This window comes from Convolutriloba macropyga, chromosome 9 (assembly GCF_964194025.1).
Source record: "Convolutriloba macropyga chromosome 9, txConMacr16.3, whole genome shotgun sequence".
NCBI classification, from domain to species: Eukaryota; Metazoa; Xenacoelomorpha; order Acoela; family Convolutidae; genus Convolutriloba; species Convolutriloba macropyga.
The window spans coordinates 14,782,566-14,807,660 of NC_134476.1; the positions used below are offsets into that span (position 1 = coordinate 14,782,566).

The 25,095-nt window shown below is 38.7% G+C and overlaps 1 protein-coding gene across 8 annotated transcripts in view; it reads left to right on the forward strand.

Annotated features, from left to right (window-relative positions):
- The window catches only part of LOC142345628 (phosphatidylinositol-binding clathrin assembly protein LAP-like), a 63,372-nt gene extending 38,346 nt beyond the window's left edge, over positions 1 to 25,026 (forward strand). For all 8 annotated transcript variants that reach the window (XM_075397777.1, XM_075397778.1, XM_075397782.1 and 5 more), the window contains 3 exons: positions 5,882 to 5,983; positions 24,169 to 24,403; positions 24,715 to 25,026. In XM_075397777.1, the coding sequence (XP_075253892.1) occupies positions 5,882 to 5,983; positions 24,169 to 24,403; positions 24,715 to 24,763 (386 nt within the window). In that variant the 3' untranslated portion in view covers positions 24,764 to 25,026. The remainder of the gene's footprint in view (positions 1 to 5,881; positions 5,984 to 24,168; positions 24,404 to 24,714) is intronic.
- Positions 25,027 to 25,095: the final 69 nt, after the last annotated feature.

Genomic DNA, 25,095 nt, shown 5'->3' on the forward strand with positions numbered 1-25,095 from the left:
GACTTACCTCACTCAAAAATGACTTCCTCACTCAAATTATCTTTCCTTTGCTTTAATTCAAGGAGATGAGGTCAAGTGAGTGTGTGTCACTCTAATTGAAGGTTATTTAAGAGATAATTCTCTACGCTCCTTTTTGTCAATTCAATTCCTGTCTTTGACCTGTTTAGAAGAGTTGGAAGTTTTATCGGATTCTGATTTTAAGAGCTTCGAGCTTCTTTTCGGATTCTGAGTTTAAGAGCTGAGATTTTCTATCAGAAATGGTAACTAAAACAACTGGAATTTATCTCAGTGTTTTTTGCGGTGCTTGTTTGTAACCATGATTTTTCATGTTTTTTAGTAATAGCCGCCGTCAGGCTGTCAAAGACTCCTTTTTCAAATCTATAGATTTTGGATTGTATTGTGCTGTCTTTTTTGTATGATGTGTTCACACATTTTTTAAATTACTTTTCTTTTAAAACGAGATAAACAGATAAAGTCCAGCAGGCACTAGGGTTCATGAGCTTCCTATACTAGCTAAGTCTTTCAAGTACCTAATGTCCTGAAGTTGCTTGGCAGACCCAATTTCAAAGTGAAGATTCTTTTTTGTGTTAGCCAGTCCATAATGGTCTTGCGCAAGCTAGACTTTTTTCGTTTGTTTTTTCAGGTATATGTTTTGGTGATGCCCTACCGAAAATTTAAAAAAGTTATTTTTTGGTTTTCACGCTTTTTAGAAAATTTTTGGTATTTCGAGTTTGTGTCTTTTAGGGCGCAGTGAAACGTTTGTGTGTCTGCGCTTGTGATTTTGGGTAGATTTAGCGCGAAATTTTTGTGTTTTGAAGATAGCGGCAAAATTTTTCCAACTTATCGATTTTTGCTGCAGACATTGGGTCGTTTGCCTATAATATGGCCAACCAGTTGTCTGCTAATTATTATGTAGTTCTTTTTTGTGGATTTTTTTCATGAATGAATTGGTTTTGTGGTCTTCAGTAACAAAAAATTTGACAAATTTGTAATGATTAATTTTTTTTTGCAATTGTAATTTTTGTCTTTCGAGTTCAAATTTCAAACTTCTTTTGAGCTTGGCGATGGACTTTGGCGTCAATTTTTGCATTACAGAGTTGGTTCTGAAGATTTAAACACCACAAATTGAAGCGAATCGTTAGTATATTTTGCATGTTTTAATTTAAACATTAATGTTTTTGCCTGTCTCTGCTCGCCTCTTATATACCAGTCATGATTTTTCTTAGATTGCAAGTTTTCTGTTCTAGTTTATTTTGCTCTGCTAATTTGGAATCTTGGGATTCATCACGCTGATACAAAAAATGCCAGTTGTTTAAATGCCAATAGTTTTCATTTTCCTCAATTAATAGCCGCCCCAGCTTCTCAGCCGGCTACTATAGCGCTCCTATTTTTTTTACTTCGTCGAATAAAAAATTTTTCGCTTTACCTTAGTTCACAGCTTGTTCAACATTTTGCCTGAAATATTTTTGACTTCTCTAGGCTAGCTTCACTCTTCTCTCATTCTGCTTAAAGTGTTTTTAGACAGCAGCTGCTCAGCAAAGAAATTCAAATAGAACAGAGTCAGTATCAAACGAATTAACAAATAGAAACGGGATAAACCCATAAAGCCCAATTTTAGATGCCCGTTACTCGAACTTTGTGCTTAGCTATCATCTAATGCTTATTGGTATTGGTACTAGCCCCATTGTCGTCTCACTACGAAACAGGAATATGTTCAGCTCCAAAGTGACATCAAAATAGTTCGCACTTCAAAATTGTTATTTTTTTTCATTAATTTTTCTCTTCTTTCAATCCCAATTTTGGTTATGGAAATTAACGGCGGCGTTTTCGGCAATCTGTTTGGTATGTTTTTTTGTTAAACTGCTTATTTTCACTTTGGCTCCGTTGAAGTAAATGATTTTCTAGCTCTTATTAATAGCCGCCCTCAGCCTCTCAAACGGCTATTATTTAGGCGCTCTCCTTTTAATTCGCTTTACCTTTTGATCACGTTTTTCGTTTTACTTAAGTCACCGTGTTTACGTTTGACTTCTGACTTACCTCACTCACTGTTTCAACTAAGTGGATACTAAAATCTTTCACGCATTTAATTACGCAATATAGTGAATACTGTCAATATCAAAAGAGCAAAATCAAAAGAAACGGGATAAACCGATAAAGCCCGGTCATTAAGTCATAGTGCATTAGTTTATCAAAGTTCAATAGAGGGATTGCTAGCTGATATTAGTATTAAGCTTAATACCCTTCAGTTTAGAAGCTGTATTAAGTATAGGTTTAGAATCTAACTGAAACTGCACACTGAATTAGAACAATTTTTGGATACTTAGGAATTTCAATTTTTTTTCTGTTTCAATCCCGATGTGGGTCTAGCGCGGCAACGTTGGCTATTTTTCGGCAATCTGCTGGCTATATTTCATTTTTTTGGATGTTAATTCTGGACTTGTCCTTCTATTTTTTTCGTTTTTTTTTTCGGTTTTACATAAATCACAACGTCTGAGTTCTGACTGACCTCACTCACTGTTTCAACTGAATGAAATTTAGAATTTGTTCAACAGTTTCACGCGAATACGTTCATGATCAGTAAGCAAAATCAAAAGAAATGGGATAAACCAACAATGCCTGGACATGTCCTTTAAGATATCAAAGTTTAGAGTATACTGCTAACTTGTATTAGATTTAAGCTTATTGTCCTGATTTGAAATTCATTCAAGTAAAGTCACTAAATAGATATTGTAGTAACTGAAGGCACTTATTGTCCATGGGCAAAATCAAACTCGATAGACCGCCGAAGCCCGGTCATTAAGTCATATTTCGTTAAGTTATTTAAGTTTATTAGAGCGATTGCTAGCGGGCATCCGTATTTAGCTTAATGCCCTTCAGTTTGGAATTTGAATTATGTAAACTTGTGTAATCTAACTTAAACTGCACACTAAATTTGAACACTTTTTGGCACTTAAGAAAAAAGCCTGTCAATTTGTTTCTGCTTTTGTTTCAATCTCGATAGGCCTGGATGGGGTCAACGGTGGCTCTTTTGTAGCAATATGCTAGCTAAGCTATCAAATTTAAACTCAACTCAGTGCTTTGGGAAACTTTTAATAAAAATTTATGAGAATCGGGGGCAATTGATGTGTTTATCTTTTTAATAGCCGCCCTCATCTTCTCAGCCGGCTATTATTGCGCTCGTATTTTTTTTTTACTTCGTCAAACTTTTTTTCGCTTTACCATTTTGCCGCTTTTTCGACATTTTGCGTGAAATCTTTTTGACTTCTCTAGGCTAGTTTCTCTCTTCTCTCATTCTGCTAAAAGTGAATTTGAACATCAGTTGCTAAGCAAAGCAATTCAAAATGAACAGAGTCGGTATAAAAAATTGAAGTCAGAAATAGAAACGGGATAAAACCATAAAGCCCAATTTTAGATGCCCGCTATTTGAACGTCGTTCCTATAAGTCTTAGTTACCACCTCTAATGCTTATTGGTGTTGATAGTAGCCCCTGTAGCCTCTCTCTAAGAAACAGAAGTATGTTCAACTACGAAATGACTTCAAAATAAATCGGACTTAAAAAATATTTTTGTACAAAAATCTTTTTTTTTCAATACAGTCTATTCGTTCATTCCCAATCATGCTTTTTGGAATCAACGGCGGCTATATTCCGGCAATCTGCCGGGTATGTTTTATTATTATTTTTGAAATAGGGGGAAATAGGCTGGAAACTGACTGTTCAGCACGAAGTGCGGTGAGTTTATTTTTGCTGAATTTTTAAAGTTTCTTGATTCAAAAAATAATTTGCGGAGTTTGCTCATTGTTTCCCTCTTGAACCCTTTTTTCCTGGCATTGAACTGGAATGTTTAACGAAAAGGAGCTGGTCTTTTTACGATGTTCGTTAGAGGACGAATGATTTAGCCTGGACTAGATTTGAGTCCTTGCCCATGTTTTAGTAATTCACCCACGCATCGGGGTGGTTTTTTTCACTGGTGTAGTACTTAGCCTGGCCAGAAACAGTGAAAAATTGAGTCTGTAGAACGCGCATTTTTTGTAACACTCAAGTTTCGGTACTGAGCCAAAAAGTATATTTGCACGAATTGTTGTAATTCGCGGCATGTTTGCCCAATGTTTCATGGTTAATGTTGTTGATTTCTTAGCAACTGATTGTGCTTCAATTTTTAATTACTCTCGAACGAAGCAATTTGAAGCAATTATTGTAAACGTTTTTAAGCTTAATTTTTGCTTTACCATTTTCGCAATTTTCAAGTGACTTTCACTCTTGTCTCTCAATTGCTCTAACTCCGAAGTAAAGTTTGTTGCTATAATAAAAGCAATTGTAAGATAGGAAAGCGCAAGGGTGAGATAGAAGAGTTAATGCGTCTCTCAAGTATTCCGGATGTCGAGGGTTCGAATCTCCTTTGGTAGGTCGGAATTTTTTTGCACCCTAAAGCAATGAAATTGCCCAGCCTGTCGTTCGAGAGCAGGTTGTCCGACGTTAGTCGGTTTTATGTTTATTAACTGGAGCTTGTTCACGTCTTTTGTTTTTGAACTTGAGGCATTAACATATCAAAAAAGACTAATTTGCGTAAGCCGTAATTGATTACCGTGCTTGTTATATGAAGTTAGATGGACACTTTCAGGGGTCTCTCGAGGGGGTCAATCGCAGCTATCCTCTGAAATCAACCAGCTTCCCAACCGTTAATGCGTCTATCGCTTTAAATTTGTCAACTGCACCGTGAACATTTTTCAACCGTATTGGTTATTAATTGCTCTCAAACGATAGATTAGTTGCAATTATATTAGTCCTGCGGGTCAATTCAATTTTCCGTACTACCGACTTTTTGTCGTCTATTTGACTTTTCGTCTGTAAAAACTGGATAAACAGGTAAAGCTGGTAGGGCATTAAGTTCTTACGTCTCACTATTAGTTTCTAAGTATGCTATTCACCGAAACTGGTTAAGAGACATGAATTCATAGTGTGAAAGGCGGTTCTTAGAATTTGATCTCACCATATTTTACCTCACCCCCTTGCCTTTTTCACCCCCCCCCCCAAGCCGCAGCTAGCTAGTGACGAAGCCAAGCGCTCTCGCCAGTTGTTTTATGAGAACAGTTGGCACGACGTTAGTCGGTTATATTCTTTAGTTTTCATGAAATTAAATTGGATTGTTCCGAATGTCTGTTGACCATGAACGCGATATTATTATTATTATTATTATTATGAATTCGTGGATATGCCACTGGGGAATCACACCCCGCGTTTACAATCTAGGATTGGCACGACAGTTTGTACATAAACAAATAAAAATCCAAGTACAGGGATTGTTTTCAGTCCAATGTCTATTAAAATAACTCCACATGTATTCAATAAGTTTGTTCTTCAGATTCTCCGGGTTAAAGAAATCAAGAGCTCTTTGCACGACGTTTATTCTGAATCCAGTCCTATACCAAAAATTTTGCCTCTGTATTTCAAATCTAGTGTCTGGAAGCACAACACGTCTCCTTCTACCGCTGTTGGTGATGTACTCACATGACTGGAAACTTTTGCACGTTCTCAGATACAGACATGTAGAATTCTGATATTGCATTTGAATTTTTCTACAAAGTCGTGCCATAGATTAGCTTTGGTAGGTCGGGTCATCCCTGCTAATGAAATTGTGTGCAAAGATTCAATTTAGTAAAGCGCGCCAGACGATGCACTTTTTGGATGATTTGCACCTATAGAACCACAGTTGTGTAGTAACTTCACGCTCTGATGAGACCAATCAAGGTTCACGTTAGCTGTGCATGTATACGTCGTATTGTTGATGACAAAAGCAGCAAATGAGACTGCTATTAGTCTTATTGAATGTATGGATGTTTTGGAATGGAGTTATCGCATCATAACTGTCGATGTGCTATTTAGGTGGCAATCCTTATCAGCAACCTGGCTATCCCAGTATGAACTCCAACACACAACAGGCCGTCAATTTTGAAGCTGCGTTTGGAACCACGCCTACTACGTACGGTAAGTGTTCTCATAATCGAGATATATGGACGGTTCAACTAGAACTATATAATCAGCGAATAGTGTAATTTTTAATGTAATTATTTCATTTGTCGTTAATTTGATACAAAATTAATGGTCCAGTTGAATTGTCCTGTTGTAACACCCCGAGTGACACACAGTTGATCAAAGACCCTAGAATGAGGCGTAGTAATTGTCGCTCAGATATGAATATCCAGAACTGTCTGGTCATTCACAAAGGTAGCTGGAAAACTAACAAGGCTCGTGCGAAGCACAGATTTTTCCAACATTACTCTCAAGGAGGTTGAAATAGCTTTAAGGTCTGTCAGAGAACTGGTTGGGAGTATCCGAAAACAACTTGTATGAATTACTTATGTTTGAATTACTATGTTTGAACCTACATATGCAGTCTTTCTTCAGCTAGACAAAACCTAACAGACAAAGCATACAAATACGCACAACACACATTACACACACATACGCATGCGCGCACAAACACATGTATAAACCCCGACACCTTTTTTTGTGATTTGTCGTAACTCAAGTTTCGTCAGCATCCATTTAGGTTCTTCGTGTTCTTTTAAGAGAAAGTGATGTGGACTTTTTGAGGCACTTGTATCGGTAATTATATATTTTTGAGACTAAACTTTGAAATGATCTTTTCGAAAGTTTTTCGAAAAATTGTGTCTTTTTTGAAGGATCATGAAATTAAGGTACCATTAATTTTTCAAAACTTTGTAGATTATCAGCTTGATTTAGTGAAAACAATTTTGTTTTCGAAAAGATTTTAAAACCACAATTCAGCAAATAATAGGAAACTTTTCTAATTTTCTAACTGTTTGTAACAGTTAAGATTTCCAACAGTTTCTAAATTCTGGCTCTATTTGTCTAACATGTAAAGGAACGACTCTGTTTGTCTAAAAGGCGATCATTTGGTAGTACTGAGAAAAATTGTTTTAAGCGTTTTGGGCCCTTTCACTCTTTGCATCATTTTATTTTTACAAGAAATGAAAACTGAAAAAATTCTTCAGCTTTTCAAAACAATTAGTTTTTTGTGGTGTTTCAAAATCGATAAATTTTTCAAAAAATCAGGTCGAAGAAGAATTTCGAATAAAAGAAAGCTAAAACTTTTATTTTCACTAGTTCTATTTATTAAGTTGCTGAACATGGCGATCCGCTTACTCTCTGATTCTTAAATTCTTCGGTATTGCTTTATACTACAGCAGATTAGTCTGAACAATCTTCTCCGATGAAATAAAGAATACAAAAAACTTTCGCATTTTCTTTTCTATAAAAAAATTTTGTTGTTTTTAATCGTTTCATGAAATCTGTACTTTTCGTCTGTGTGCTTTTGAAATTGAATAAATGATTAATTCTTATGAAAAATGAAGATCTCAAAAAGAACTCTAGGATGTAGAAATGAAAATTTTGTTGGTTTTATTTTGACATTTTCAGAGTTGGTTTTTAGTATATTAAGAGCTCTGAATTCCCAGAATGTTTTCTGCTCTCCTAAAAACATTTCGATAAAGAAACACATTGGTTCGTACACTAGTTGTTAGTCAACAAAAAACAGAAAGACGTCTTAAAATATTCTTTAACGAAATTTTGTTTTTCAAAGAAAAAAGCGCAAAAAATTGTTTTTTTTTCGAAATTTTTGGTCAAGTGGTTTAAATCCCTAATTTTTTTCTTGAATTTGAAAAGAATAACTCTGTGAAAATCTAAACTCGTTTTAACCAACTGAATTTTCTCAATTTGTTTTTAGTTTTCCTACGCGATCTTTCACGGATCTTTCTGTGAAAATTTGACAGAAGAGAAAAAAGGCGGCTGGCCACCCTAAGCCTAGCTACAATCAAAGCCAACCCCCATTCGGTCGTTCGGGAGCAATTTTTGTCGCTTTGACGGCAGTCGGTTTTTTCAACAGCGGCTTCTTTCAACAAGGGCTGTGACACATTCTCGATCTCGTTTGCAAGCATTTACTACTATTTTTTTACCGCAAGCTTTTTTAATCCGACAATTTATCAAACTGGGAGGCGAAGCTGACGTGCTGAAAACATTGAGTTAATAACTGTGTGGTGAGATTTCGTATCAACTCTTGTTGCAATGACAAAAGTTGCATAACTTAGGAAGTTTACAGCAATTTTATTAATCATGTGGTCTTTTTAATGCGATTTTCGCCTGACAGATTTTTCCTGTGACCCATTTGACTTTCGTACTGAAAAATGGGATAACGCTCGGAGGGCATTAAGTACTCTTAGAGCCAGTGTCTAAGAATGCGATTCACCAAAACTTTTGAGGAGACGTTTTTATGTGCAAAGAGCGGTTTTTTATCTTGAAATTTTGATGACCCCCCCCCCCCCCTCGTCACCACCCACTCACCACCAACACGCCCTTTGTCCTCCCTTCTCTACCTGGTGTAATAGACACCATCTCGTCTGGCCCTCCCAACATTACCCCCACCCGCTAATCGCTTCACTACCCCCCCCCCCCCATCGTTGGATCGCCGACCCCTACTCAACTACCCCCAATGCAAGGATCTGTGAGCCCCAGCTGGGTACTACCTATGCCAACTGTTCGCCGGTCGTGTGAGAGGAATTCGTCCGACGTTAGTCGGTTTTGTTTGATTCCCTTGCGGGCTTTGTAAACTTGAACATGAGTTTTAATTTTGAAATGAAATTGGTGCAGTATAGAAAATACAATGGGATGAACCTGTAAATTCCTAGAACTAGCAATCGTAGTGTTTTTATAAGCTGTTTGACAAAAACAGAATGAACAGGTAGCGCTGGGAGTGCATTAAGTGTCTGAGTGGCTCTCAGGGTCTTGTTTTAGTAGTCTCTAAGTATGCGATTCACTGAAACTGTTTTGAGTACACAATTTCTTGGTGTGAAGGGCGGTTCTTAATCTTAAAAATTTGAACACCTGTTACCGCACTCCCGCAATCAGCCCCCCAACGCTCCCGGACCACCCTACTCCACCTACCTCAAGCCCCCCCCCCCCCCAACGCTCCCCCCCCCCCTCTAATGCTAGCATCCCTATGCTTCAGCTGGTAACTTACGAAGCCGGCCGCTCACGGGCATCTTGAGAGCAATTCCCCGTCGTTGAACAGCTGAACTCCCCTGTTAACATTTTGTTAGAAAAACTCAAATTTAAAAATATGCCAAAATTGGTTGCTTTTGTTAACTATTTGTTGCTATTTTTTTGTGTTCTAATAAATGCAATGAATATACCCTGCATATTACTCCTTGTCCAATCAGGTTATAATAAAGTTGAGCCTTCTGTTGGACTAGAACAATTTGGCGTGACATTATTCGTCAACTTGGTATCACTAAAGAACAAGCAGCTTTTCAAAGTGATTGTTCCGAAACTCAAAATTTTGTTTGAATGATAAAACAGAATAAGGTTAGCAGGAGATTTTGTACAACAGTCAAGAATGAGTGGATGAAGTTATTTTTAATATTTACGTAAAACTACGCGTAAATGTCAAGTTTCTCAAATATATTGTTAAAAAATTGTTAAAGTTAATTTGCCGAAAGATGGAAGTTTTTTTTACAAAAAATGTCCTTGTTTTCCTTTTATGTAAACAAGAGACCTTTAAAAATAGCTTGCTATAATGGTTTCCTAACAATCAGCATTTCTGCTACTCTACAGGGGAAAAAGTTTGTCTGTTTTCCACCAAACTGCAACACATGGAAGTTATTCAAAAATTTTAAAACTCTGTTTATGCTCTTCTGTGTCAAGAAGAGCCAATCAATTTGTTAACTACAAGCATAATATTTTTGTAGTTACTTCGATATAAAAAAGGTGGGTAATTGCTTAAGAAAAATGAGGAAATTTTGAATATTTTTAAAAATATTGTGCAAAATATAAGTTTTGTTCAACACTGACTAGGTTGATAATTCTCAGAGATGTTTGTTAATCTACGGGATAATTGCAGATAAGAACCAGACCAGCGGAAAGGGTGAGAGTGGTCAGTAGAAGGTTCTGTTTCGGCTGAAGTTTGTGGGCAGCCGCAAGGTTAAAAAATTTCAAAACAAAATAATGCATTGCCGCCAGAATGACCGCCAACGATATTGATAAATGTAGTTTTTATTTGATGATGTGCTAATATCGAGCATGAAGACTCAGACTCAAATAAAGCTTATAAAATATTCACTATATATTAATAGGATGAACTCAATTCTGATTGGACAAAAATGTAAATAAAAAGTAAACAAGAAATGCATAACACGAATTCATTCATTCTTCAATTGATTCTTGTGAAACTTAGTTCTATTTTCCATCCTCAGAACTTGTGAAATTTTCTCATCTTAGCAGAATACCGGACGCTTGCAAACCTAAACACTTAAGAAAATATTTGAAAAGGAAACATAAAAACTGCACACGGAACCTAAACATTAGTAGGAAACTCCTATGAGAATAGCTCTGCAGAGAGTTACCATATGGCGACAGAGATCAAGAGCGTCATTCTGCAACACTAAAGAAACGGAATCAGAGAAAAATTATCACAGCTGAAGCTTCATAAAAAACAATTGTCTCAAAATTCATGTTTATCTCAAACTAATGTTTATTCTTTTGGGAAACTTATCACTCAAAAACAAGCAAATTCTGGATGCCGTTTTACAACTCCCCAATGTCAAATTGTTCCACCGATCTCCAAGAGGTATGGAATAATCATCATTAAAAATAAATCAAACTCAACAAAAGTTAAACTCCCAGAAGGTGATATACACGAACTCATAAAAGCTAATACAGGAAAAACCAACTTAATCACCTCACATAAACCAATACGCCAGACCTGCCCACTTTGTCGATTGAAAACAAACGGACAAGATCAACAGGAGAATTGTTCTTTTCACTCATAAAATACAACAACAGATATGGCCGCGCCGCACCCACCACACTTCGGCTCAAACGTTTTGCCGGGCTACCCAACGAAAACTGGGACCAATTTGAAGGTCTTTTGAGAGCAAGCATAGCAGTTGCCAGAATTCCGGCGGATCATAACCAACAAGCCCGATAACTACATTTACACCTCGACGGAAACGCATTAAACTATTATCTACGCTTACCAGAAAACACACGAAACGCCCTTGATGACGTATTAGAACAGTTACGCAACCGCTACTTAGGTCCAGACCAACGGCGTAATTTTGAATTAGATTTACAGAGCAGAAAATTTGATCCCGTGAAGGAACAACCAGACGATTTTCTAACTGACTTACAGTGGCTTGCCAACTTAGCAATCGTCGATGACGTTGGTGCCGGAATTGACCGCAATGACGAGCGGACAAGAAGAATCCGAGAACAATTTATACAGGGGATGCCCTTCAAATACAAAAAAGTTCTTCTCAGAGAATTGGACAATGTCGGAGTAAACGACTTATGCTCTATAGTCAAAAGACGACTTCGAATAGACCAATTAAACCCAGAGCCAGCACACACCACAGCCTTCAACTCACTAACAAGCTCCCAAAACTCTGCTTTTAACTAAGCGGTCGAAAATATAATGGTAGCAGGAATAACTTCAATTCAGGCATTAGTCTCACAAATAACACCACCAAGATGGCCGAACACCACCCAGAATAAATTTAAACCTTTCACAAACTACAACAGAAATAACACAGCATACAGAACGCCAAACCAAAATAGAAGCTTCTGAGGTTATCAAAACCGCCCTTTCTATCGAGGTAGAGGAAGAGGTACAAACGCGATAAGCAGATATAACAACCAAAGTCAACAATACAACCAGCGACAACGATCTCCCACGCCAATGCGAACTTTTTGCAGGATATGCGCAAGCAACGAGCATACCGCACGTGATTGCACTCAGAGGCAACCACCTTATCGCGACGCAACAATGCCATTCAACCAACAGCCAAAAAACTGAATAACCTGCTTGCTTTTCTACAAAAAATTTCTTACTGTACAACTAGCTATAACGAAAACGTCTTTCTAATTCCTATTCAATTAGGCTCAATTACAATGAAAGCCATAGCTGACACTGGAGCATTTGGTAGCGCTATGTCACAAAAACATTTTGATAAAATCTACAATCTAACGAAAAAACCCATAAAAAAGGCACCACCGGAAATTACCGTCTCCACAGCGTTTATGCATCAGTCTCAAATCTTATTCACGACAAATTAAACATTCAAAATTGGCCATTTAGAACTCACAGAGGACTTTATGGTTTTTGAGAAACTCTCCGGCATATTACTTGGGTTCCCCTTTTTCGACAAAAATGAAATAACAATCGACGCCCACAACCGCTATCTACATATCCCTGAATTCACATTTCAGCTGAATTTGATGCAGACGGCAGGCTCAAAAACATCGAAACGATTCAATAATAAACGTAAAATTTATCTTAAAACAACCACTCGAGTTACAATTAACCCCGGCGAACAGAAAATGATTGAACTCATGCCCTATCAACCATTAGAAGCAGATCACCAAATTTGAATAGTAGAGCCTACAACAAAACTCGAAAAGATAGGAGTCTGCCTTTCGAGTACGATAAACAAAATGCTAAAGGACAAACCAATTCAACTAATGGCTATCAACACAACGGAAGTACCGATCACAATCGAAAGAAACACACTACCTGCAACCTTCACGATAATCAAACCCGAACAAGCTCGCTATCTTATCCCATTAGAGCCCAAGTTGCTGGAAACAGATAATTTCTCACAAAAACCATATCGAAACATATTGAGAAAGTAGCGAAGGGCCAGCTAAATCACATCACAATTAACCACAACGCAAAATATTGGTTTCCAACCCCAGAGACAACTGAAGATCCATCCAAACTCACAGGACTAGAAAAACGGATTTACGAAGAACTCATTCGCTTCAAGAAGAGAGAGTCCATTCGACCACTGGATAATGTAGAGGACCGAAAAACATTCTCGGAATCCTTTAACTGGCACGGAAGTGTCCTAACAGACGACGAAAAGAAGAAGACAGAGGATCTCTTATTGGATTTCAACGATATATTTACAAGACATAGCCTTGACATTGGCTACACCTCAAAATTCTCAGTAAAACTGACGCCTGATACTGATAGAGCAGTATATTCAAAAAACCAAAGAGGTTCCATCCACCTCAAAGACGATCTCCTAGTAGAACTCCCCTTATTACAATACTACGGCGTGATTACAACGTTGCTATTCAGTAGATTTTCATCACCAATCTTCGCAAAAAGAAAACCGAATGGAAAACTACGAATATTAATAGATCTGCGTAAAATCAACCACCTGATTCGAAATGACTAACAACAACAATTTCCCAATAGCAACACTGGCTGACGCAGGAAGCCATCTTGCAGGCAAAAAGCTCTTTTGCAAAATCAACGGAAGCCACGGATACTACGCCGTGCCAATGGCCGACGAACAATATATTCAACTGCTCGCTTTCAATTTTGCTTCGCGAACTTACGCATTTAAAAGATTAGCACAAGGACTGAGCAGAAGTGTCAGCGCATTCAGCTCCTTCATGCGACAGAATCTTGACCCCGTAATTACCGCTGACAAATGTTTTCAATATGTAGACGATATTGGAGTAGGTGCCCATGATCTCCCAGATATGCTGGAAAAACTATCAGCAGTCTTTACGTGCATCAGAGAATCAGGAATAAAGCTAGCTACAGATAAATGCGCCTTTGGTTTGAAGGAAATTCAGTTCTTGGGGAACACGATAACTTCATAGGCTTTGACCCCCATCAAACAGAAAATCGCGACGTTCCTCAGAACATTCAAGATGCCGAAAAATGTTAAGCAAACAAAAAGAATGATCGGTTTCTTCAATTTTTACAAAGCTTTCATACCAGAGCTCGGAGAAAAGCTGCTTCCTTTTTATAGATTAATTAAGAAAGAAACAGACTTTGAAATAAACGAGGAGCACAACATAATGTCAAAGAAACTGACACAAGATCTACAATCAGCCTGTGAAATATCACTAAGGCTACCGATGACCAATAGACAATATGCCATTATGGCCGATGCATCATTCTATGCTGCCGGATTTGTATTAATGATCGAGGATTACACCAAACGACAAACGGAGCGTCTGAACACAAAATTTATGCACCTGTAAGTTTTGGTTCACGTATATTCAAACCGAATCAACTCAAGATGTCAACCTACGCGAAAGAATTTCCTGCCGTTCATTTTGCCCTTGATATGTTTGCAAACATCCTTTGGGGATGCGAGAAACCCGTACTAGTCCTGACAGACAACAGAGCTGTCACCAGATTCTTTCAAACAAAGAGCAACCCACCAACGCTGTGGAACGCATTAGATCACGTATTGAGTTTTGACATAATACTAGGACATATCCCCGGAAAAGCCAACCTCGCGGGAGATTACCTCTCAAGGATACACATTAGCCCGAAGGAAAAACTCACACTTCGCATCAACTCGAAGATACCAATCAGTGAAGTCCAAATTGACACTACCACCGAAGTCCCGAACAACTCAATTAATGCACTCCTGCACGAAACATACAAGGAAAATACTAGGAAACACTATCTTTTTCAGACCGCCAACGAAACAGATCAAACAGAAATCATTGAGGAGGTTCATATTCAACAAATAAAACCGGTGCAGCTCCAGGCAATACACGAACACAATCCAACGGACGACTTTGATACAACCGGTCACTCGCCATTGAATCTAAGAGCCGAACAACAAAGAGACTCCGACATCAAAAGAGTTATCCTTTGGTTCGAAAGAGGCCCACCAACAACCGCCCAATATCTCTCAGCAGACTTGAAAAAGTACCTGAAACAATACCCAAGACTCGCTATGTTTGACGGAGTGCTACACAGCAAGTTCTACAATCATACAGGCAACAGCTTCATCAAACAATACTGTGTTCCAATTCACTTGCAAAAAGAAGTACTCTTCCGCATCCACAACAGTGTCTGGAGCGGACATAAAGGTGTGTCGCGTACCATAGCCGAATTTCGGAAGCGGTTCTATTTCCCCAATTTCACCGAAACACTAACTGACTACATCAGAAACTGCGTGACTTGTTTACAAACGAAACCTAGTCCCACAGCAGCTCTGAGACCACCTCTACAACCAATGTCTTCCTTACAAAATTTTCCAGCAGATGTACTCCTCATCGACCTTTGTCGGAAAAATGCACCCTTCACCGTACACCTTCATATTATCCGGGATAGATGTCTTCTCGAAATACTTATTCGCAATACCTATGATGAAAGGTGACGCCGATATTGTAGCCCGAATGCTTATTTCTATCTTCCTGAAACATTCATACATTCCATCACAGATAATCTGCGACCTAGGGACAGCTTTTAAGTCACATTTAATGAGCGAACTCGCCACAATTCTTGAGATCAAACTCAAACACTGCACACTGAAACACGCACAAACAATTGGATTACTCGAAAGAAACCACGCCCCACTCAATCAAATTCTGCGAATCAATGAAAACCAAACGTCTTCCGACTGGCATAGATACGTTGATATTGCAGTATTCATACACAACACTACCTACGCTCCAGCATTAGGGTGTACGCCATCAGACGTCTTTCACGGACGCACACCAGTCAACCCACTCGACCTACGCTTTCAAAACACGTCTTTGGCAACACAAGCCAAAAGCGGATTGCATAAAGGAAATCCAGGATAAAACAACTGAGCTATTCGCTTCCGTATAAGAAAATCTTATTCATTCATACCTCAAATACAAGAAATATTACGACAGGAAAGCCAATGCATCTCCTCTGAAAGAACAAACTTATTGCCTCATTTTGGACCCAAAATGTACAACACAAATCGCAACTATGAACAAACAACAGAGCAGATGGATTCCTATGTACCAAGTGGAAAAGAGACTCACAAATGCCAACTATATTGTGCGGAAAATTAACACAAATTATACACAATGTGTACACAGAATGCGATTGCGACCAATAAAACCACAATATGAAATCCAAGACTTAGAATCAATCGACCCTCGAAATTTTGAGGCCGATCACTCAATCCCTGAAGAGAAACGAGAACCCCAGTTCTTTGATAACCAGATCGAGAACCACATCAACCAAGAAGCAATGACTCTACCCAGAGCAGTGCCAGAAACCAGATCAATCAGTTTCAATCAAAATGTACAAACGGCGAGCTTCTCAGCACAAGAACCGCCAACAAACCATCAACAAATTCAACAGGAAACTATATACGACGAAAATACATTCTTTGTGGAAGGCTCAGTGCCGTCTGAAGCAAGAGAAACACCAGAAAAAATAGATGTGGTAGACTACGTCTTTTCTGCAAACAGTAATTTCCCTCAAACAGATGCCCGATTTGGCTCACAAAGGCCCTACAACCTGAGACGAAGCGACCACCTTGCATTGGTATATAACAGCCTACAAGTATATAACAGCCTACAGAGCACTGTATATAACAGCCTACAAGTTTCCCAAGAAGATCCGCAAGTGAAAGTGATCACTTACTTCCCACTCAGTCATTACCCTGACCCTGACCTCTCCATTGTTTTCAGTGATGCAGACAATAGCGATATAGAAACTAGCACCAGTGACCCCGAGTCCTCGCTTGAGTTTTATTTTTCAATAGCCTCGGGAAACATCGATGATACCTTCAATTCTGCGGAAACCAACACTTCAATACCCCAAAACAATGATGCAACTGAACAAACATCAGAAACTGAAAATGGAAACAACTTGCCTGCGACAGATTCTCTACGAAATTCAGCAAACGAATCAGCAGTAACCAACTCCCAAGAATATAACGACGGAGTATCGTACGACGATCCAGTATTCGAAACAACAGAAACTGACTCAGACCTTAATTTCCAAGGTCCTAGGCACTCATCGCCATTAAGGCATAGGGTACCTCCCAGAGAATTGATAGACCTAGGTCCCATTTTACCAAACAGAAGGCGGGTCATTCCACTAACTCTCCATAGGCAACAAATTGACGGTAATCTTCATCAAACTCTGGACTACGCAACGGATACAGAAGATTCTTTACTATGACGTCATTACTTTACTGCTCCATTCTTATTGGCTTTTATCTTCCCCAATGACAATCGTTTGTATTCACTATATATACCACAAAAATAACTAGTAAAATCATTCTTCAACTTTACTAACTTCGAAATCAGCAGCATTCTCAACTAAAAAAAAACAACTCCATTCACTAACCATGTTCAATTACCTTCCAGAACAAGCTATAGCCTGCTTCCTACTTCACTTACTGACAAATATTCAAACCACCTCAAGTAAGCAGCCAGCAGTGGCAACTAAAGTGTACTTTTTAACTTACATCAGAAAATTCTCTTAACAGAAAAATTTGTAAAGACAGAAATCCTAGTCCCTTACCCAGTCTACAAAAAAACAGTAGAGTCGAAACTTACAAATCTCACTCGAGAACTGGCAAGTATGTGGACTTCAAAGAATTATGGTTGCCCACTCAATTATACCAACATGACTGAATCAACATGTGGTTTACAATGGATCGCAAAACAAGCTATCATGGAAAACGAACTCGCACAGCAGGATATCGAATCCTTAAAAATAGAAATGTCACAACTCCTCCGCTCACACGCCGCAACGGACACAACTTTTTCTCGAAAACCAAGGGCCGCAGCCGCTGCAGTTCTGGGAATTGGAATTGGCGCAGGAGACAAACTCCTGTGCTTTATCAAATCAGTATTTGGTGGATGCGACAAACGGGTAAAACGAAACCAAGAAAACATCAGACAAGCCATGGCTTGCCTCCAATACCTGACAGAACATGTCGAACAAATAACAACTTCACAGAACGAAAAATTCTTTGTGGTCTCGGGAGAACTTAAAGCAATAAAAGAGGCGCTGGACGAGATAATTAAAACCCAAAACAGGAACTGGGAGCTAGCAGAGGGGCAGTTCACTGCGCTCCGTGTGAATGTCCACCATATGAGAAACTGCCTACAATACCTTTATGTACGCGAACAAATAAACCAACACAGTCTTTTCTTAAGCAATATCTTTCAGACAACTCTGGCGAACATTAAAACTTACAGAGCAGCTCTGTACACCTTTAGAAATCATGTTCTGAATTCACTAACACCACTCATGAACCAGCTATTACCTATGCCGCTGGTACCTCGTCAGCAGCTCCATGAAATTCTTACAATGGTACACTTACAACAAAATGGGATACAGGACCGATTGCCACTTGCCGTACCAATTCAAGACATTCTCTCGTACTATGAGACAAAATTGGTCACACAAGTTGAGGCAATTGAATCAGGTCTGATCCTGACACTGGCCATACCGATAGCATCAAAGTGCACAGTTATCAATGTGCTGCATGCCATTCCCATCCCCATGCCCTTCGGGGATACAGGCAAAGCATTAGTTTTGCGTCTAGAAGCCAAATACATGGCCGTCTTGGATGACGGAGAACTCGCGTTAATCGATGACAAAGAGCTCGAAAATTGTATTGGGTCTCAAAAATATGCAATATGCACAAAAGCCATACCTACAGAGCAGACTTATCAGTCTTGCATGGCTACACTTTTATACCACGACGACGAGCTACTAGCATTGCAACGCTGTCAATTGGATGTTATAGAATTACCATTGACTGAAAAGGCTCGCAATCTTGGCTTCGGTCGTTGGTTAATTAAGTCGGCAAGCGACGACTACACACTCATCGAGAGCGCAGGGAATGGCAGCAATCCCTTAGCAAGGATTGAGCATCCTGGATGCAGAGTTTGCATCATTACACTGGGATGTTGAAAACAACTACGTGGACCAACGAGAGCGCAGGGAATGGCAGCAATCCCTTAGCAAGGATTGAGCATCCTGGATGCAGAGTTTGCATCATTACACTGGGATGTTGAAAACAACTACGTGGACCAAACATTCATTTACAATCAGATCTTCACCTTCGATTCGGTACCGGCAATACGACTTGACTTCCAATTACCTGACCCAATAAGTACCATCTTTAACCTCCTACCGCCACTTGAAGAATTACCAAGTTTCTCATCAAGATCAGAAGCACAAATTCAAATTCTACATCAAATACAGCCACAATTCCAACAAATTGATTCAAGAAGAACCAGCAAACAAACGATCGAAAAAATTGCACAACCAATACTGGAGAAGTTTCAAGCACTGAAACTAAAGCTTGAGAACATTCCATGGCAGATGTCATTATTTTTTGGATTCCTTTCATTCCTGATAAGTGTTTTTCTGCATCTCACATACTCACATTTATTACATAAATGGGTAAAACTACACCACAGGTGTCCTTTCCGAATAACACACGAAGGGAGAAAGATCAAAACGAAGCCAGTGCAAGTAGTTGCAATCAATGACTATGAATATCTACAAGAGCATCCTGAACATCCACTACATAAATGTTCACTTGTTCTGCCTTTGGAAATTAAAAACGAATTTGACACCCGGCAGGACAACGATAGCACACGAGTACGTACACCGTACACCTTTTTGAGGGACTACATCAAACGACTGATAAGATCGGAAGAGCCCACACTAACGATTGAACATATTAACAGACCTCCGCCAGTCACTTCTCAACCAATTTACACTCATATACCAGAGCATGCACAACCAAAACTACCAACCCATTACGGGGCGTAACCAATCAGAACCATGAACACCGGAAGTGTTTAATAAGGATTAAAAAAATTTTTATAAAAAAATAAAACCAAATTTTTTTTTTCGCAACAAAAAAATTCGAAGAAAAAACGCACAAGTCCAGAAATTTTCCCTTGGGAAGACTAATTTTCCCTTGAAAAAAATTACAAGTGTCGGAAAAAATTTCAACTTTAAAGTGCGATATCTCGAAAACTAAAAGGGCTACGACCCTCAAACTTTCAGCCCAAAATTTGGACTCAAAAAAAAGAATAACGGTTCCTCGGGCTCCTCGTGGAACCCGGATTAAAATTTTCCTAAGATTAATTTCCCACAGATATGCATCAATTCGAAACTTGGAAAACAAGGAATCTGAAATTTACAAATTTTAGACAACACAAAGAAAAAGTTACCTTACCATTCTCAAGAACCTCCAGAGCGCGGCTTCGTTATCAGCTGAAGCATTGAAGAAGTTGCGCCTAACTAGTCTCAGTTCAGCTTAGTGCAAAAACAAAATGAAGGAATAACAGGCAAAACCGAACCAATCAGAATTCAGTGGAAAAATAGAACAGAAAAAGAAAAGGAACGGACAAATGAACACACTTTTTTCCCGCGTTATACCACTCCGAAAAAGCTCGCTACAATTTCAATTATTCTTTCGCAATCTTACCAAACAAAATTTATGCACACTTAGAACAAACTATGAGCGAACCAATTTTCGAATATTTTATAGAAATAGAGCAACCGATTTTTACCCATTACAATTTTTTGCCAGCTTACATAGATAGCTACAGAATAGCTTTTTTCTAAACCAAGAACCTTCAGTACAGCTGCAAGTAAGACAGGAAACTATCATTAACAATACTGTCCACCTTTCAACTTTCCCCATAAACATTCTTTACGACTCCGCCGCGTGGCACGAAATTCAAACTTGTATCCAAACAGCATCCCAAAACTCCCACTTAAATTTTATAACTCAATACCCCGCAACAGCACAAGCAGTAAAGCCGACACCTAACGATGACAAAATGACCGAAGCCAGCATCCCTGATAATCCTGAATCCCCCGACATCGAAATCATTTCAGACTATTCTTCCTCCACTTCTCCGGTCCCGCCTGAAGTTTACAATACCCCGTCACCAACAGTCTCTAACTAAACAACTGAAGACTTGCCAATGTCCCGATCGTCAACGCCCGATTTTTTTATCTATCGATCACTTCGGGGAGACAATTCCATATTTTGAGAAAACATCCACCCGCTACCCTCTCTTCATTTATTTTTGGATTGAGTTCGACCTGAAGCTGTGCTTCTTTACCGATTACACCATATTACCAGACAAAACAATTTTGTTTTATGCATCCACAGTAACAGAAACCTCCCAGGAAAAAGTAATATTTGAAAAAAACCATCCAGCATACAACATAATTTTAAATTTCATAGAAAACTCCACTGACGAATTCCTAGACGGAGAATTTGAGCTGATCAACACGAACATTTAACAACCATGCCCAACTTTCCACACGCTGCGAGACAAGGCCACAACGCGGCCTTCATCAACTGGTTCCAACTTAGCAATCCAGACAGACACTATCTCCCGACAGTCCTCCCCTTTTCCCTACAAATAAAACTCTGGATTCGAAATAACGGAAGTTGTCGGAGTATTCGACGATTACATTGTCCGCAACAACGGCACAATTTTGCTATTTGTAGAACTGTATGACACAGACCACTCGTGCCATACAGTAACGTTCAGTCCCGAGTTTAACAGATATCATCATGTCCTAAACTCACTTGAAAACCCAACAACAAATCCCCTTGACGGCATATATGATCTACACAACGATGCCGATTTATTCGAAGAATGATCATTGAAACGACCTCCATCACCTTCACACCTTTATAATGTAACTCAAAATCAAATACCGCATATATATATATATATATATATATATATATATATATACCAGAAAACTTAAAATTTTAAGTTAATACCAACACTAGCCCTATAACCTCTTTCATTTGTGCAAGTTTGTATTATATATTGTTTCACGAATGCTTTAAATTTATTTTTATTATCACGGAAACAAAAACACTTCGGGCAACTAATTGATCAAACTAAGTAAATTGAGACCGTGAGAAAAAAATTGAAAAAAAGAAAAAAAACTATACCTGTTCCAATTTTACATCAAACTAGTATTACCTAACTATATTATTATCTAAACAGCACTACAGTGACTTCGAAGCAAAAGTACTATGACATCGGGCAACCACTTATACATTAGAAAAGTGAGCAAAAATGCGATATAGAAATAATCACAACTCACCTTAAAGGAGACTTGAATCCTTTGGCGGGAGGAAAGAATAGACGAATTTGCTCTCGTCGTCCACGAGGTCGTCACTTTTGGTTGTTTTTCGTTTACCCCCCACTTAGACTTACGCTTATATGATTTAGTCCTAATTATCAAATCATTTCTCACTAATGATTGAACGTGCTCTGTCACATCAGTGGAGCCGCCTACTTTTATATCCCTCTCCAAAGCCCATTCGAGTAAACCTCTTTTCCCTTTATCATTTAAAATTTTCTTAACAGCCCCTTTACGTACTCCAATTCCAAAGCAATTGAAAATTCTCCGACCCACATCAACATTTTGCAAATCTTGCGCCTCCCAACCAGTTACTAGAGAAACACCCTCGGACAAAGTCAAAACAGCGTGGCTACAAAGGGAGGGTTGACAGAGCACGCTTGAATTATTTGATAAATAAAACCAGATATCAGTCCCTAAGTCACTAGCGTTAGGCCCTCGCTTAATCAAATCCATAAAATACTGAGGTGTCCCCATTACATTGTCAAACCCTATCGATGTTCTGTAACTACCGCAAATCAAGAACAGTTTCTCTCCCACTACTGTTTTGGAAATGCTATCATCACCGCTTATTTCAATATGGGCGCGGGTCCACCATGGACCAAACTGTACCATAGCATCTCTTCTAGTACAGTGCAAATTTTCGGGCACGCTTCCATTTAAAATTCCCTTAACAATAAAAGTCCAGCCCGCTGAATCGTCTAAACCTTGATAGGGATACACCTCAGTATAAATACGCGAGGCCTGTTCATAGTTTGACAAGTTCGACAGAAAATCTCTTACTTCGTACAGGCTATTTATTTTATCAATACTTCTACAGAAATCATTACTTAGGCCCACTATCTCGTTCCTTATTTCAAGTGGCACCTTAGGCCAGCCATTTGCCCCAACTAAGCCCCCCCGCCCTTCACTTACTAATTTCGATTTCAGATCCTCCCAATTATTAATACCAGTGCCATCTACCCAAGGCACTTCCTTCCACCCAATGCTTATTAGTTTTTCCCGATTACAATACTCCCCCTTAAAACTCTTAATAGATGCCAACAATTCCGTTCTCTGTCGTGTTGATTCAAACGACCAAATCTCTTACAGAAAATAATCATACTCAAACCCATACTGATATTGCTTTTAATCATACCTTTCTGATGACTGACTTGATAACACATTCGATTACTTTATTCCCAATAACTGTCTCGCCATACCAAATTTAGTCTGAAATATAACAGTCCAACAGTTGATACAATAATGAGGCTTCAGAATGATGAAAACAAACGTTTCATATAAAAGTTAATGAAAAACTGGTTCAATTTATGCCCCCTACCCCAACTCTTGAAAGAAATCTCGTGATCGATAGCAAATAGAATACATTAGCTATTCAAATGCAATTCCAATCTTTGATTAATAACCCTCCCTTCCATCAATCTACCTCAATTTCTGTCAAATTATATCCCCTGAGACCACAAATCCAATCACGAAAGGACACTATGGCACCACATCCATCAATTCCATTCACCATAAAACTTCCATCAATTTTATGCAAACCTGACTTCTAATCACCTGCGTCACACTGCAACTAATGGACTCTATTCTACTACTGACGCCAACATTGAAAAATCCACAAACCAAACTTGTACAATTAAATCGATAGAAGAAAATGACTACCTTGAGCAATTCTACACTGAAAAATTTGATGAAAACTGAAACAGAGACTCAAAACTCATTACTTAATGGGTTTTCCAACCCATGATAAACGCTTTTCTAGATGGCCGCAGTATCAAGCATGAAGACTCGGACTCAAATAAAACTTATAAAATATTCACTATCTATTAATAGAATGAACTCAATTCTGATTGGACAAAAATGTAAATAAAAAGTATAAATAAGAAATGCATAACACGAATTCATTCATTCATTCTTCAATTGATTCTTGTGAAACTTAGTGCTATTTTCCATCCTCAGAACTTGTGAAATTTTCTCATCTTAGCAGAATACCGGACGCTTGCGAACCTAAACACTTAAGAAAATATTTGAAAAGGAAACATAAAAACTGCACACGGAACCTAAACATTAGTAGGAAACTCCTATTAGAATAGCTCTGCAGTGAGTTACCATAGCTAATTTTTTGGCTTCGAGCGCCATAGCGTGCTGAAACGGATTATTTTCTTGGCTGTGAAAATGGAGTTGATTGTAGGTACCTCAAATGTATTTGGAGACGTTTTACAACCAACACCAATCGGTGGACAGCAACCGTCTCCCATGTTTAACAACAGTGGCAGCCCCATGATGATGGGAGGACCTCAGCAGGGTTCAATGAACTCCATGGGCATGATGGCCGGGACAGGCAATAAACCCACTGGAGATACGAGTGGTCTAGGGAAAGATTTAGACTCCGCCCTGGCCAACCTAGCTACTAACCTCAGTACCAAGTAAGTGCACCTGTGAAGCTAGAAGTTAATATATCTTACTCATTTCTATAAAGCACTGAAATATTGATTGAGGGGAGATAAATTGGAGCCATTTTCCAGGACTTAGGAAAAATTGGAAAGCGCATAGACGTTGAACAGTGTATTTTTTTGCTATTTTGAGGCATAAGTTTGTTCTGCCGTCAGTTCTGCGTTAGATTTTAATGATTAAATTCAACATGAATAGTGAATCAATTTTTAGAACGTAAAGTAGATAACGAACGTAGATCACTAGTGATGGTTGAATAGTTTAGTAGTCGTAAACTTTTCCTCAGATCGCCTAGCCATCGACCCAACACACAACCTCAGCAAACGGCGTGGTGAAACTACCCACATCAACATACGGAGCAGAACCCTTTTGTTGAGCTGGAGGTGTTGATCAACCGTGTCCAATCTCACGATGGAATGAAGAGCCGAACCCTACTTTACCTGTACCGTCTGTCCGGACCACATAAAAACACGAATGACAATTGTTGGCCTAATTTGACACCACTCTTAGTTTTCAGATTTTTTGTCTGTATTTGGCATGCTTTAAGTCTGTTCAACGTTCACAATCTCTGTTTCGTTTTCTCCCGTGAAAACATTTGCAAAAAATGTCTTGTGAATTCTATTTGAATATGTCTTGTGTTAAAAAAGCACATTGAGAAAAAAAAATA